Genomic DNA, 15,992 nt, shown 5'->3' with positions numbered 1-15,992 from the left:
TGAGCGGAGGGTACCGCAGCCAAGAAGGGTTGGGTTTTGTTGGGTTTTTATGTGCTGCTCTCAATAAAGAAGGCTTTTTTTTTTTTTTTTCGTTTTTATTATTTTTTTTTTTGGTAAGACGCTGCTCTCCATGCCTGCTGGACTCTTCTCCTTCCTGGGGGACGGGGATGGTGGGGGGGGGCTGGTGCCATCACGCCTTGTGCATCGCCTGGAAAGGAGCAGCTCCTTGCTGGGGCATCCCCCCTGCGTGGTGGTGGTGGTTTGGGTCGGCGCCAGAGGAGCTGCGAGCTCTCCAGCACCACCGATACTCAACGCAGGACCCCGTGACCTCTTATCTAGCTGGTTTTGCTTTAATCAGCGATGGAGAAGAAGCATCCAGCATCCCTGTCCTACCTCTGCTACCCAGCCAGGCCGTGGAGGTGCTGCAGGGTCTGGGGAAGGCACCAGGGTTAGGAGAAACTCCAGACCCCAAGGGTGCAGAAAGCCTGGGGGTTGGGGTTGGGTATTTTTGGGAGTGATGTCATGAAAAAGCTCTGCCTCCTCGGGGACAGGACAGATGTTGGCCAAGCTAATTGGAAACAGCGGGCTGAACGTACGCAGCCCTGGCTGAACACAGCGCGGGGGAGCGGGGTGTCAGCATCCCGCTTGGGCCCCTGCGGGAGGAGAAGAGGCCTTGGGCAGGCTTGGGATCCACTTGTCTCAGCCCAAATTGAAGGAAAACCTCAAAGAAAAGCCACAGGAAGGGAAGGCGACCTGTGATACCCAGGGCTGGAGAGCAGCAGGGCTGCGCCAGCACAAGGGTCCAAGCAGGGGACCACCCATTGGGGCCAAAAAATGGATATTTAGGGAACGGTATGAGGTGACAGCAAGCAGGTACGAGTTGTCCCTACTGCTGACGACCCAGGACAGGAGATATATTTATAAATATATAAAAAATTAAGGCTCTCCAAGCCAGGTGTCTCCAGTAACCCCTGCTGGTTGCTTTGGCCACACGGTTTCCCAGCCCCTTGGAGGGCCACAGGACACCAGAGGGGTGCAGAGCAGCAGGCAGGAGCATTTCCCTCTCACCCTGCTTTTATCTCTGCCCTGGGGGAAGTCATGGGAGCAAATTGGTGTAAGCAGCCTCACCTGGGCGCCCCCGCCCAGGGAGCTGGCCCGGGAGCTGCATTTAAGCTCAAGCCAGGGCTTTATGGGATTTTTTTTAGGCTGCCTCAGAGGTGCTCCTGTCTCCTAGGTGTGTGCTGCAGCTTTGTTATCACCCAGTCCTGCTTTTTGGTCCTGTTTCTCAACTGGTGAGTGGATTTTTGATGGGTTTTGGCCCTGGCTCATCTTGGGGTCACCTGCGCCAGGTGTGGCCGGGTGCTCGGCCCCCCGGGGAAGGGTGGCCAGGGCATGTGATGGGAGGCATGTGAGTGGCAGCGCCCCGCCGGCAGCTATAAATGGCATGTGTGCTCACTGCAGGGGCACGGCGCTGGGGGGGGACACCGGGGAGGGGTTTGTTTCTGCTCCAGGAGGCCACGAGGGCTGGTGGCGAGTGCCTGTCCCCCCAGGGATGGGGGCTGCGGGGTGCTTGGGGGGCAGGAATGGGGCTGGTGGCGGTGGGGATGGGGCGTGTGGAGGGGAGAGGGCTCCTCGCAGCTGTGGCTCATCCTTCCTATGGGGGTTTTGCCCCCCGTGGAGGCCCTGCTTCCCTCCTGGGGGGACCCTACAGCCCCGAGGCCGGCCCCATCCCTCTCCTTGAGCACCCACAGAGGCCGTCCTGCATGGAGGCTGCTGGGCCTCCGCTCTGCCCTCATGGGGACACCAAGGTAGCGGTGGCCTCCTACCCCACATGGAGACCCACAGCAGGGGCACCGCGTGTCCTGCTCATGCGGCCTCCCTGAGCCTCCCCCGCTCCTCCTGGCCCCGAGTGGAGGCCGGGGGGCTGGCGGGGCTCACCCCCAGCCCCTACAGCGGGGGAGGGGAGGCTGGGGCAGAGGTGCCCGGCCTCTACTGCTGCTGGGGAGGCCGGGAGGGCGAGGAGGCTGTGCTGTGGTGGGGTGGAGGCTGGGGGGGAGGTCTGGGGGGTTTAGGGGGAGGTTTGGGGGATTTAGGGGGTGCTTTGAGGGGTATGGGGGGAGGTTTGGGGGTGCTTTGGGGGGACTGGTGTGGGCAGCTTGATGGATAACGCCCGGATATGAGGGCGGACAGAGGCCTGCAAGCGTCCTGGGGAGGTTTTTGGGGGGTTCCTCTGGGGTCTTGTCCCCCCCCGCGGCCTCTCCTCCTCCCGTCCGTTCCGCCCCGTCCACGCCGCCCCGCGCCGCGCGGCCCCTTTAAGCCTCTCCCCCGCCCCGCCGCGCTGACGCCAGCGCGCGCGCGCGCTATGCAAATCACCCCTCTCCCCTCTCTCCCCCTCTCCACCAATCGGCCGGCGGCTCCTCACCCCCCGCCGCCCAATGAGGCGGCGGCCGGCGGCGGGGCGCCCGCTCGCCCCATATAAGGAGCGGCGTGCCCATATAAGGCAAGACTTGCCGCGCTTTCTATGGGGGCGGCGCGGCGGGGCGGGGGCGGCGGCGGCGGCGGCGGCAGCGGGCGAGCGGGCGGCGGCGGCGGCGGGGCCATGGCCATGGCGGGGCCGGCCTGAGCCCAGCCCAGCCCGGCCCGACCCGCGCTGGCCGCCGCCATGTTACCGAGCCAGGCCGCGGCCGGCAACGGGGCCGCTGCTGCCGCCGCTGCTGCTGCTGCCGCCTTGGCTCGGCGCTCGGCGGGGCCCCGCGGGGCCAACGGGGGTGGCGGAGGAGGTGGCGGAGGAGCGGCGGCGGTGGGGCCGGCGGGCGGGCGGCTGGAGCGGGAGGCGCTGTACAGCGGCAGCGAGGGCGACTCGGAGTCGGCGGAGGACGAGGAGCTGGGCGGCGGGGAGCGGAGAGGCATCAAGCGGGGCCTGGCGGAGGCTGCGGGAGGAGGAGGAGGAGGAGGAGGAGGAGCGGGGCCGGTGCTGGGCCCCGGAGCGGCGGCGGCGGCGGTGGGAGCCGGGTACGGAGCTGGAGGAGGAGGAGGAGGAGCGGCTGCCGGAGGAGGAGGTGGAGGTGGAGGGGCCGTGAGCGGAGCCAAGCCCGGCAAGAAGACGCGGGGCCGGGTGAAGATCAAGATGGAGTTCATCGACAACAAGCTGCGGCGCTACACCACCTTCAGCAAGAGGAAGACCGGCATCATGAAGAAGGTGGAGAGGGCACCGGCAGGGAGGGAGGGAGGGAGGGAGGCCGGAAACAACGGGGGTGCTGCAGGCTCGGCCTCCCCCGCCCGCCCCCGGGGCCGGATGCGCACGGCCCGGGGGGAGAAAGTGGGAAACGGGGAGCCCCCGGCCCGGGATGGGCTGCCCCGGGTTAGAGCCGGGGGGGGGGGAGGCTCTGCGGGGCCTCGCCGGGCGTGGGGGGCTGTGGGGAGGGTGGCTGGAGGCCGGCCTCCACCCCCTGGGGGTCTTCTGTGAGGTCACCTAGCAGCTGGCCTCCACCCTCTGGGGGTCTTCTGTGAGGTCACCCAGCAGCTGGCCTCCACCCTCTGGGGGTCTTCTCTGGGGGCAGCTGGAGGCCGGCCTCCACCCTCTAAGGGTCTTCTGTGAGATCGGCTGGAGGCTGACCTCGGCCCCCTAAGGGTCTTCTATAAGATCGGCTGGAGGCTGACCTCGGCCCCCTAAGGGTCTTTATGAGGCCAGCCAGAGGCTGCCCTCGACCCCCCAGGGGTCTCCTGCAAGCTCGGCCAGAGGCTGGCCTCTATCCTTTAGGGGTCTTCTGTAAGACCAGCCAGAGGCTGGCCTCAGCCCTCTGGGGGTCTTCTGTGGGACTGGCTAGAGGCTGGCCTCGACCCCCTAAGGGTCTTTATGAGGCTGGCCTCGACCTTCTGGGGGTCTTCAGTGAAATGGGCTGGAGGCTGTTCTCAACCCCATAAGGGCCTTCTTTAAGACCAGCCAGAGGCTGGCCTCGACCCCCTAAAAGTCTCCTGCAAGCCCTACCAGAGGCTGCCCTCAACCCCATAAGGAGACCCCGAGCTGGCTGCAGCAGCCACAGTCCCTCCTGTGCTGTTTTCTTTGTGGGGTGGGGAGGCCGGCAGCGAGGTGGCCCTACACACGTGTGTGTGTGTGCCTGACCCCATTGTCCCCCCCCCTGCTGCAGGCCTACGAGCTGTCCACGCTGACGGGCACGCAGGTGCTGCTGCTGGTGGCCAGCGAGACGGGCCATGTGTACACCTTCGCCACGCGCAAGCTGCAGCCCATGATCACCAGCGAGACGGGCAAGGCGCTGATCCAGACCTGCCTCAACTCCCCCGACTCGCCCCCGCGCTCCGACCCCACCACCGACCAGCGCATGAGCGCCACGGGCTTCGAGGAGACCGACCTCACCTACCAGGTGTCCGAGTCGGACAGCAGCGGGGAGACCAAGGTAAAACGGGGACCTGGCCCCTCGGGGCTGCCTCCTCTTTGGGGTTTCCTCCTCCTCGGGGCCAGCAGGGTGGCGGCAGGGGTCCTGGCCCTTGTTTCAGGGCTCCCCACCAGCCCCGCTCGCCCCCCGGGGCGGCTCTCGGCGCTGTTATCTCTCCCCGGGCGTCTCCATGCGCTTGCACTCATTGATAAAAATTTGATTCTGCCTCCATGGCCTTATAAGGCCTGGTTTCCCTCGCCAGAGTCCCTGGCAGGGCCCCTCACATTCCTTATAAGCTGCAGCTGTCTCTTGCTTTGGTGCTGTTTTGGAAGGGGGCAGGGAGAGGACGTGGGGAATGGAAACATTTGGCCGGACCGACCGTTTCTGCGCCCTGCCCGGCGGCCCTGCAGGCGCCGGCCTCTGCGGGTGCTGCTGCTGGAAGGTGCCTGCCCCGGGGACAGGGAAAAGGTCCCCGGGATGGGGCAGCCCCCGCATCCCCAGCTCCTTGGGGTTAGGGTGTGAAAGCTGGCTCTGTGTCCGTGGTGCTTGGATGCGCGGAGGGATGGGGCACGGAGCTGGGGGCTTTGCGGGGTGTTATGGGGTGCTGTGAGCTCCTGTGGCTCTGCTGGTGGGATGGGCAGTGGGCTTGCTGTGCCAGTAGCCTCCTGGCTGTCTGGATGCCCCAAAACACGAAGCAGGCAGACCCCAGAGAGGGTGCTTGGGACCCCCGTGCTGTCGGAGAGCCCCCAGAAGCAGGGTGCCCTGCGTGCTGGTGGGTGCCGCCGCGTGCCTGCTTGCCGCACCAGGCAGAGGGGTGCAGGCAGAGGGGCCTCGCTGCTGAGCCCCATAAATATCAGGGAGTGGGATCGATACCTGTAAGCAGAGGTGGAGACCCCGGTGTGGGTTGCCCCAGGTCGCTGAGCCTCCCCTGGGTGCCCTCAATGCCTCGCGTGAGCTCTGCCAGCGGGCGAGAGAGGCCAGCAGCGCTCCCTCCCTCGTGCAGCCTCTGTTGGGAAGCACTCGGGGCTTCTCCTGAAGGGAAAGGCAGAAAAAAAAAATAAAGTCCCGCAGGCAGGGACTCCAGCATCCATTGAGATTTCCGCTGGAAGCAGCGCCGGGTGGCCCCGGAGGAAGCGCGCGCTCGCCCTGTGGTTGCTCTTGCAGAGGTCTCCTGCCCGCTTTCTGGTGCAAGCCCCGCTCGGCGCCCTGCGAGCTTGGTCCCAGCGCTCGCAAGAGGTGGTGCTTCGTGTGGGCTGCCTCGTGGCCACCCGCAGCACTTGCTGTGGGGCCTGAAGGAGCCTTGCGCCTTCTGCTGGGTGTCCGGGGTGAGAGCTGCTGGCAGTGGGCTGCAGCGGCAGACACGGGGTGTTCCTTCACCCTGCGGCCAGCAGCAGCTCTGCGAGGTCCCCCTGCTGTGCCAAGCCCAGCGGGGACAGGGGGATGCTCTGCTCTTGGGGCAGCAGCTGTGGCATCCTTTGGGGTAGGAGCAGCGGGGTGGCACTGATGGGGCGATCTGTTTCGGAGCAGGGGGGAAAAGCTGGAGCGTGGAGCAGGTGCTGGTGACCAGCACGGCATCTCCCACGTGCCACCAAAGCCAGCTGGCCTTTGGTGTCCCCATAACGATGCTGGCTGGTGGGTCTGGGCCATGCTGGGCCGTGCAGGCATCGCTCTGCAACGTGGAGCTCGTGGTGGGAATGGACATGAAGGTGGGGACCTGCAGGGCTGTCCCTGGGCTCGTCCAGAGTCCTTCAGGCCCTTGGGTGACCCGTGCTGAGGGTGGCCCGGGGCTTGGCTGCTGCTGAACGCTGTCCCCACGCACGCAGGCTGGGCTTTGCAGGGTGCTGGGGTGAGCCGAGGTGCCCAGGGGCTTGTGAGCATCCTAGAGGGGCAGGGAGAAGGCAGCGGGTGTCCCAATCCCAAATTCTGTCCCAGCTCCCTCTCTGTTGGGAGCTATTCCTGCAGCCTGACAGCAATGCAGCGGAGATCAGAGCAACCTGCAGCAGGGCAGAGATGGGGTGTGCGTGGTCAGAGCGTGCCTGCCTGGCTCCTTTGCTCCTCATCATCCCAAAATTTGCCCTCATGCTTTTAAAGCCGTCCCAGTGACCCCGCTGTGCATCTCCTGGGATGCCTCTCCCAGTCCCTAGCGGGATGCTAAGGGCCGGGCTGCACCCCGGGGCCGTGCACCCTCGGGGCTGCGCGTGGGGACAACAAGGGGACCCCAGCTCTTCCAGCTGGGAACGGGCCATGCATGTCCTCCTCGGCCACGTGGGGAGGGTGCCTGTGGCTGCCGCGTCCCATGCGGCACGGCAGGAGTTTGTGGTTGAGCTCATGGAAAGTGGCAGCGCCGTTATCACGTGCCCCTGCTAATTTGGAGCACGGTGCCAAGGCGGAGGGGGCTTTGCTCTCCTCCCTCCCCGGGCCCTGGGGCAGGGCTGAGTGCCCGGGATTGGCTCCCCCCTTGTCTAAAATGGGCTGCCTTCCCTTTTTTAGCTGTTCGCCGAGCTGTGAATTCCTGGCTGCTGGCAGCCTGACAAGCTTGGGGAACAAGGCGCAGCACGTGGGAGAGCTGGGCCCACCGTGCCGTGCCGCGCTGCGCCGTGCCGTGCCGTGCCGCGGGAGGGCTGGGAGCGTTGCCTGCCTTAACCCTTCCCAGCCGTGCCCCCGGCTGTCCCTACGGGGGGTCTGCATGCAGGGGGCACACCAGGCAAGGTGTGACCACCCCGGGGAGGTGACCGGGACACCCAGGATCCTGCGTTGTGGCTGCGGAGACCGCGGCGCTGACCCATCCCTGTCTCTCCGTCCACAGGACGCGCTGAAGCCGGCTTTCACCGTCACCAACCTGCCGGGGACGACGTCCACCATCCAGACGGCCCCCACCACCTCCACCTCCATGCAGGCCAGCAGCGGCCCCTCCTTCCCCATCACGAATTACCTGGCGCCCGTGTCGGCCAGCATCAGCCCCAGCGCCGTCACCAGCGCCAACGGGACCGTGCTGAAGACGACTGGAGCCAGCGCCGTGACGTCGGGGGGCCTCATGCAGATACCCACCGGCTTCACCCTCATGTCAGGTCAGTGGCGTTCGGGGGCTGAGCACCCTGTCTGTCTGTCCTTCTGTCCGTCCGTCTCCGTGCTCGGAGCGTCTTGCTGCCCTCGTAGGAGACCTAGAGGCAGGTGGAGGCGGCGGTTGCTGCTGCTGTAGGGTGACCCCGATCGGGGTGCTTTGCTCGAGATGTAGGGTGCTGCCAGCTGGCCCTGCTGCTGGGAAGGGTGGCAGGGAGCCGAGCGGGGGCCCCCGGGGCAGCACCAAGGAGCCCGGAGGGAGCGAAAAGAGCTGGTGGTGACGGAAGCTTTTCTTTCTCCCTCCTTTTGGCAGGTGCTTCCCTTTCTCCGGGGACCCCTACCATTCCTCTCACTCAGTTACAGCCGCACTCCCTGGCTCTCCCCAGCCAGCAGGGCCCGGGTACGGCTGGACAGCTGCAGCAGGCACAGCAGACAGTCTTCCGCTTCCCTGCCAGAGCTGGAGGGCAGATCGTGTCGCTGACAGGTCAGCACTCGCTTCTCCTCCGCTTGCTTCAGGTTGGGGGGGATGCAGGCTCCTGCGGGGGTCCCGGTGCTGACCCCTGAGGCGCAGGGCGATCCCGGCTGTGGCTCCAGAGATTTTTGTTTTCCAAAACTCAGGTTCTGAGTGCTGGTGTCTGGCTCTGAGCAGCTTTCCGTGCTTTTGTGCCTGGATTTGCAGTTGGTGACTGAAGCTTAGCGCAGAGGTGGTGTAGGAGGCAGTGTGGAGGAGGTGGAGGTGTTGCGGTGCTGTCTGGTAGGCAGCGTCCTCGGCAGGAATCCCTGGGTGCTGCGCTAGGGCTGGGCATGCCCCGGGCAGGGGGTTCAGAGCAGCACGTGAGAGAGTATTGCTTGTGTCCTGCCTGCTTGTGTCCAAATCACTAAGTCTGGTGGTCTGCGTGCTCTCCTGGACTTGTTGTGGCTCCTGTGCAAGGAGCCTGGATTTGCCTCGTGGTGTGGAGGAGCCGGGAGGATGACGGGGCTGTGTCTGGTGTGGTGTGTGGGGAGATGCCCCACTGGCCTGGCTGTGGTTCCTGCTCTGGCATCCCTTGCTCTTACCTCTGGAGATCGGAGCTGAGCCTGAGGGGAGCTTTCTGTGTTGGTGGAGCCGTGCAGCGAGTGCGCCGAGCCCCTGAGGCTTTGGGACGTGCAGCTTGTGTTCCTGGTGGCTGTGGCTGTCCTCGTGTAGGGCATTGTGGTGTCCGTGGAGTTGGGTGAGGTGGCTGTGCCCTGAGTGCTCCAGAAGGTGAAAGCCTGAGTGTTTTGGGCTCTCCGTGCTCTGCTCGGTGCTGCGAGCCCGTCCTCGCAGGGCTGGCTGGGTGTGGGCAGTGCTGGGGCCCTCTCCTCCCAGCATCTTCTGCGCTGGGTCCTGGTGGAGCCAGGAATGGAAACGAGGGCCTCAGGCATCCATGAACTGGGCCTGGACACCGGACAGAAGCTGCTCTGGCATTTCCTTTTCTCTCCAGAGCCCCACAGGCCAGCTCATGCCTCCTTGGTCCCTGTGTGCTAGGGAAGAGCCTTCCCCAGGGCGGTGCTGAGCCACGCTGAGGAGCTCCGTGCGGCCAGAGGGGGATAAATGCTCGGGCTGAAGGGCTCCCTTCTCTCCCCAGGTGGTACCATGGCTCAGCAGGTCCCTGTCCAAGCAATCCAGGTGCACCAGGCACCGCAGCAAACGTCTCCCTCCAGTGACAGCAGCACTGACCTTACCCAGACCTCTTCCAGCGGAACAGGTAATGGGGACCTTAGGCTAACCACGCGCTCCTTTAACCACCGCTGGTACCAGCCCACACCAACAGAGCTGCAGGAAGCCTGGGATCACTCAATCCAACTCTGTCCCACCCTTTCTGACAGTTTCCCAGGTGGATTTCCCCCTGTGACCAGCCCCAGTGCCGTGCTACCTCTGGCAGGTGCACAGAGCACCTCAAGGGGGATTTCAGAGCTGCTCCACATACGTTACCTGCTCTTTCCTGCAGCACGGAGCTGGGAACAAGTTCCCAGCCTCTTCCCAGTTCTCAGGGGATTTCTTGCTGAGCCCCTTGCACAGGGCACTGGCTTGTTTGTAGTTGTTACTACTTTATGTGCAGAGGACACCTCCGTTGTCCAAAAATAAACTGATTTTGGGTGCCTGGATGCAGGATGAACCCAGCTCAACAGCTTGCTCAGCTTCCCCACGACACCCATAGCCCAGGTCGGACTCAGTCCTGGGATATTCAGCCACCAGGCTTCCACCCTTTCACCCTCCCAACGAGCTCCCCAATTCCCTGGGGCTCCTCCCGCAGAGCTTGGGGGGAGCGGGATGGGGATTTCCACGAGCCTGGGCGCGGGAGGGACGCTGAGCAGGGCCTCACGCTCCCCTCTATCTCCTCCCGGGGCCAGTGACCCTCCCGGCGACCATCATGACATCGTCCGTGCCAACCACGGTGGGCGGCCACATGATGTACCCCAGCCCGCACGCCGTGATGTACGCCCCCACCTCCGGCCTGGCGGACGGTGGCCTCGCGGTCCTCAACGCCTTCTCGCAGGCGCCCTCGGCCATGCAGGTGTCCCACAGCCAGGTCCAGGATCAGGGTAAGGCAGCTCCCCGCGTCCGTGCTACCTTCTCGTGCTGTGTTTTTGCTGTTTGTTCCCGAGGGCTCTTTTCTGAGCAGTCGTGGTGCCTGTAGGAAGCCCTGCTGGCAAGGATGCTGCTCGGTGTATTCTTTTTTTGGTCCATATCTGTTCTATGCACGGGATTCCTTGAACTCCTAGGGGAAAGGGTTGCTTGTGCAGGGAGGGTGGGAATGTTTTCCAACCTTAATGATTTCATAGGCAACAGGGGGAGCTAGGAGACTGGAGAGGACCCCCAGGTGCACAGGGAGGGGACAAAGCAGTGCGAAGCCATGCGTGCAGGCTTGGGCTGGGGGTTTGTGCTGAACGCCCAGCTTTTGGAAAATGATGTAATTTGTGTCCTTCCATCTCTCTGTGGCAGGTGGTGTCCCCCAGGTGTTCCTGACAGCCCCTTCAGGCACTGTTCAGATCCCGGTCTCGGCCGTCCAGCTTCACCAGGTAGGTGCAGAGTGGTGCTTGGGGTTGCGGCTGGGGGTGATGTCCTCAATTCCCCCGTGGGGCAGTGCTGCCCCCGATACTGGTCCTTTGGGGACCTGGGTGCTCGGGTAGGGCAGGTCCTTGGGTCTCGGAGAGCTGGGGAAGCTGTCGGTGCCCCCTACTCATGGGTACAGGAGGTCTTTGCTCTCCTTGGGCAGGCGCCTAGAAGGGACACTGCCACCCTGGCTGCTGGCACGCCTGGTCTGAGGGCATGCTGTCCCCCAGTGCTTGCTCCTCCCTTTTCTCTCTAGATGGCTGTCATCGGGCAGCAGAGCAGCAGCGGCAGCAGCCTGACGGAGCTGCAGGTGGTCAACTTGGACACCTCGCACAGCGCCAAGAGTGACTGAGAGGCCCCTGCTGCTGGCCTTGCGCCGTCCCTGGCTTGTCGTGCCGCTGCTGGGGGCTGGCAGCCATTCGTTCTCGTACAGACTGCACCAGTTATTTATTGTTGCCTTTTTCTCACGTTTCCTTCATCCACACATGCACACACACACGCACCCACCCACCCACACCCACCCACACACACACACAGGCATGCGCCTGGGGCTGCAGGACCCACCTGGGGAAGGAGCTGTGCCGGGGGCCACGCAGGGCTTGGGGGGGCGTCGGGATGCTGCGATAGCTGTGCTTGTCTCTCGCCAGCCAAAGAAACTGTCTCTCTCGAGGGGAGGCTGCGCTCCGTGCTGTAAATAAATACTGGGGGCCGTGCCCAGCCGGAGGCCCTGGATCCTTCTGGGCGCTCCGGGGTTGCCTTGGCTGGGGAGGGTATTTTTTTTTTTTTTTTTTTTTTGCTCTGCGTGGGGCCCGGAGCTGTCCCCCGGGAGCCGGAGCGGAGCCGCGCTGGCCTCAGCAATGTGCCTTTGTGGGGGGGACGGGTCCTGGCCGCGGCAGCTCCGCAGGGGAGCGAGTGGCCAGCTTGGACGTGCATCTCTGGTTGGGCCGGGCACGTGGCCCCATCCTCCTCGTATGCACTACAGCAAAGCCCTCTGCCCTCAGTGCCTCCTCGTCAGGCTGCCCGGCAGCTCTGCAGCCTGCCCCCGGCAGCCAAAATGCTCGGCGGGTGCCCGGGAGCTCGACGCTGCTCCGCGGCCAGCCCGGCCCCGCGCTCCCATCTCAGCCCTTGCACTGCTTGCGGACTCCGTACGCCCAAGAGGGGGACGTGGCTGGATCATTCCCGCGTCCCTCTGCAGCTCCAGCCGCTGCTTTCTAAATTTCTGTGTCTGACGCGAGGCGGAGAAGCAACTCGAGGGGCAAAGGGAAGAGCCCGCGGGGCACCGAGCTGCTGGGCAGGTGGCAGGCTCTTCCCGGAGCACCAGGGTGCCCTGCGGGCTGTCCTGGGCTGTGGAGGAGCCTCAGCAGGGCCAGGGGGAAAAAATAAAAAAAAAAAAAAAAAAAAAAAAAAAAAAGGGCTGGAGCATGCTTGGTCCTGCATGGGAGTTGCTGTGAATGGCTCTGCTACCTAGCCCTGTCCCTGGAGGGAGAGCGAGCAAGTAAGAAGCTGCTGCTGAACCCTTAGGGGAAGGAGCAGCTACTGTAATTTTTTTTTTAAGTTAAAGACAAAGCCTTGGGGAAAAAAAAAAGAAAAAAGAAAAAAAAAAAAGAAAAAAAAAAGAAAATGACTTTATTTTTCTAAGTGTTAAACTCAGTATTTATGTAATTCTTTAAGGAATAAAAGTTTGGCTCCTGTACAGTTTTCATGGGGTTTGTACCAGGGGGATGGGAGAGGGGTGGGTGGGCACGGAGGCAGGAAGGGGGCCTTGCTTTTTGAGTTTGTATTGTAACCTTGGACATGTTCCCTCAGCATTAGCGTTTAAGCTGCGCTCTCTGCCCACCAGCACGTGCCAGGGACTGAGCTGACCCGAGCCAGACGGTTGTTTCCTACTTCCCTGCACTGAGGACTCCGTACCCATAACTTCGGGTTTAAGGGGCAGGAGGAGGCAAGTGAAGCAGCAGCTGGCCTCTAGGAGGGGGCGCAGGGGCTTGCGGTGTGCCCGGGGGCCAGAGGTGGGCTGGGTTTTTCTGGTGGCCACTTCCACCTCTGGTCCTGGGCCGCTGGCTGTTCCGTCACCGCTGTCGGTGCGGAGCAGCAAAGGGACATCCCCAGTGCTCTCCGGGGGGCGAGTGACCAGCAGTGGCTGCTCTCCCTGCTTGTGGCACCTCTTGAACTCCTAGCTGATGCCCTGGGCTCTACTTTCCCTCTCCACAGCCTTATCTTGTGCTGCTCCTCAGTGCACAGGTGTGGACGGATTCCTTCCACATCCCCCTGTGCTGAGAGCTCCCAGAGCGGCCGGGAGTGCCGCACCAGAAGCTGTACGAAAGCCGCTCGGTGCTGCCTCCAAAAAAAGGCTGGGTAGCTAGGAGTTCACCCAGGGAGAGAAAGGTGGGCTTGGGGCTCGCGTTACCCTCGTCCCAAGCACATCGCCGGGGCTGTGCTTTGCTCCGCTTTGCTTGGTGCTGGCACTGTGGAGCAGGGCTGCGGGGCCGGGATGGCAGGAGTGCCGTTGCGGGGCGTCTTGCTGCATCCCCTCCCTCGTTCCCCAAAGGCAACTGCTGGTTAAACGCTAATGGTGTATTTTAATTTAAGTGCAGACTTGTAAGAACACTTGTGTATCAGGGACGAAATGGCATTTATTGTGTGGTGACATTTTTAGTTCATTTTACTGGTTTGAGGGTTGTGTGTGTGTGTGCGCGTGTGTGTGTGTGCATGTGTGCGCGCGTGTGTGTGCATAAGTGTGTGTGGGATTATTTTTTTTTTCCCCTCCAGTTTCCAGGGTTGTGTTTCTGGAAGGATGTGGAAGTAATCACAGTACTATGTACAGAGCTTTCTTTTGTATTAAAAAAAAAAAAAAAAGAAATTACTCTTTCAATAAATGTTATCATTTTGTGCACAGATCTGGGGTCTTGGCCGTGCTTTGCAGGAGGGGGCGGGCATCTTAGGGGAAACCCAGCGTCAATGAGTGGGGACCAGAGGCAGCTTCCTGCACCAATATGTGTACCCTGGGTGGTGGGGGATGTCTGGGTGTGATGTGGCAGAGAGAGGAATCCTCCTAATGTCTCTTTCCTTCACCTCTTGCGAGGTGAGACCTGCCCAGCTTCCACCCTGGGGGTCCCAGAGCTGGTGGGTGGGCTTTGGGGGACAGCACACCTGATACGGGATGCCACAGATGCGTGGTGCTGGCTGAGGCCTTGTCGCTGGTCTCGCAGTCCCGGAGCACCCAGATGTGGTGGTTGGGGTGTGCAGGTCCATCCCCAGGCCTTGGGGCTAGGAGAAAGAAGAAACGGTGCTTCTAAATGCAGTAGTTGAGAGGCTGCAAGCAGAACAGTGTCTCCTGACAGTGGCAGGTTTCTGGTCCAGTTCTCGACCAAAAATGAGGTGGTTTCCCTGCCCCTCTTCCAGATCCATGACTTCTGGACACATGACGGCTTTAGGGATGGAGCTTAACTCTTCTCACTACAAGGCCCAGCACCAAGACTGTTAAATTCCCTGCTGCAAACAGCTGTGAGGAGATACAGTGATACCCAAAGGCCAAAGCGGACCAGACAGGTGCCAGTAGGCCTCTAGGAGCTAGCTCAGGGTGCATGAGGGATCATTAAGTGGATAAAGGTAGAACAGAAAGCAAAGAGAGGAGGGCTTGTTGCAATCATCAGTGCTGTTGGGTCAACAGCATCCCAGCTGATAATACAACTGCCAGCCCCTATATAGCAGGTATAGTTTTTTAGAATAATATAAGGAAAGTTTAGCACTGTGGTGGAGGGACTGCCCTGTGACCGTACTACTGCTCACGGTGTGATTTGGAGAGCAAACAGATGCCTGCAGAGCAGGACAGAAGATAGTACACGAGGTGGTTAGGAGCAAAACACACCTGAAATGGCTCTTTTGCTATCGAGGGGAGAGGTACAGGTCACACCACAGCCAGCCCCCTGGTGAGCACTCCTACACAGGCATGCCTCATGGCTTGGCACCACAAAACCCACGTCAGCACAAGCAACCCTGGCTGCTTGGCCACGGGGCTGCGCACGGTGTGTAAAGTTCCTAAGTTGAAGCGAGATAGCACAGACATAACCTCCATTTGAAGGATGAAAGCCTAAGCGTGGTATCAAGGCCGCCAGAGCAAAGACGTGAACAGTGCATAAAAAGGTGTTGGCCTCACAAACCAGATCCCTGCGCCCTGTCTGGCCACGGCCGCTTATCGCCGGTGACGGGTTTGGCCATGGGACGTCGCCAGCTGGGTGCCAGGCTGAGTTTCCCACAGCAGAGCCTTAGCAGCACCTCACGCTTGTGCCATTAAACACGGCCCTGCTGCAGGTGCCATACACACATGAAACGACGGCTGCCAAGACTGGAGGCAAATACCAACAGTCATGTCCCTGCTATCAGCTTTCCTGTCGTTTCGTGGTGGTTAGGGACTCTGTTTCCCCTTCATTAGGGCCAATATTCCATGTTTCTACAGGAGATGAAGGGACTTGTAAAGGTACAGCACGATCTAACTAAACACCAGTTTGATCCCCTGAATTTTAGCAATGCCTTGGGAGTTAATGGGGAATACAGAAAGATTTCGGGAGCACCTGCATGCTTCTGGAAAGAGAGACTCAACAAAGGTTACACATAATAAAGGAGAAGCCAAGAGGCAGGCAGGGAAAGGCAAATATTTGCAGTTCTCCATTGGTGCCACAGCTTCAGGGGCTGGTCCACGTGGGCTGGTGCAGCACTGCGCTGAGTTATCCAGCCCACTGCATGGCTGGCATTAATTGCTGGTGGTTGTGGTAAAACATGGAAATTGCCTCATCAGTTTCATTAGTACTAAGGATAGAAGTGGTTGGCCAGATATATGTAGTTGCTCCAGTGTTATAAATGAGCTCTCAACTCAATCTGAATTTCGTAATATTTATAAAAGAAATATTTCTAAAAGGTATAAAAGGCAAGTAAACAGCTCTGGGTGTGCAGGGAGTCTACGCTCCACCAACACGCACACACGAACATCAAACTTCTAAATATACAGAACATTGCTTTACATACTAAACACAAGTATGCCTATACATACGTACCATCAGGAAAGGTAACAAACAATCCTTTAAGTTCCATGACTTAACAGTCTCCATTTTCCATTCCTTTTGAGCAATATGTCTCACTTTAAGTTGTCAAGCAACTCGGTCTTCAGGCCTTATGTATCCCGTTCTTCCTGGATTGAAGAAAAGCACATCCATCTCCTTTTCAAGGTCAATAGGGCCTGGGTCAAAAGGCACATCCAGGTCACCAGGGGGTGTAACAGCAAAGGCCTGTGATGGCTGTAGCAGCAGAGGGGCCCATGGCGTAGCAGTCGGGTCAGTAAAGGAGCCCGCAGCTCCCTCACTGTCTGGCAAACCACACGTGTCTGACTGTGGCCCCACAGGGCTCTGTAAGGCCTCAGAGACTGCTCGCCAGGTGCTGAGCGATCCCACTGCAACCTTGTCATTTTT

At 61.2% G+C, this 15,992-nt stretch overlaps 1 protein-coding gene across 1 annotated transcript; it reads left to right on the top strand.

Moving 5' to 3' along the window:
• The first annotated feature begins 2,662 nt into the window (after positions 1-2,662).
• Positions 2,663-11,062, top strand: SRF (serum response factor). Its single transcript, XM_032184929.1, has 7 exons — positions 2,663-3,199; positions 4,149-4,415; positions 7,201-7,462; positions 9,062-9,181; positions 9,828-10,019; positions 10,420-10,496; positions 10,787-11,062. The coding sequence occupies exons 1-7, from the start codon at positions 2,663-2,665 to the stop codon at positions 10,880-10,882; spliced, it is 1,551 nt and encodes a 516-aa protein (XP_032040820.1). The 3' UTR covers positions 10,883-11,062.
• The last annotated feature ends 4,930 nt before the right edge of the window (positions 11,063-15,992 follow it).

This window comes from Aythya fuligula, chromosome 3 (genome assembly GCF_009819795.1).
Source record: "Aythya fuligula isolate bAytFul2 chromosome 3, bAytFul2.pri, whole genome shotgun sequence".
NCBI lineage: Eukaryota > Metazoa > Chordata > Aves > Anseriformes > Anatidae > Aythya > Aythya fuligula.
The sequence above is the reverse complement of the archived record's forward strand: the minus strand, read 5'-3'. Positions and strand labels throughout refer to the sequence as shown.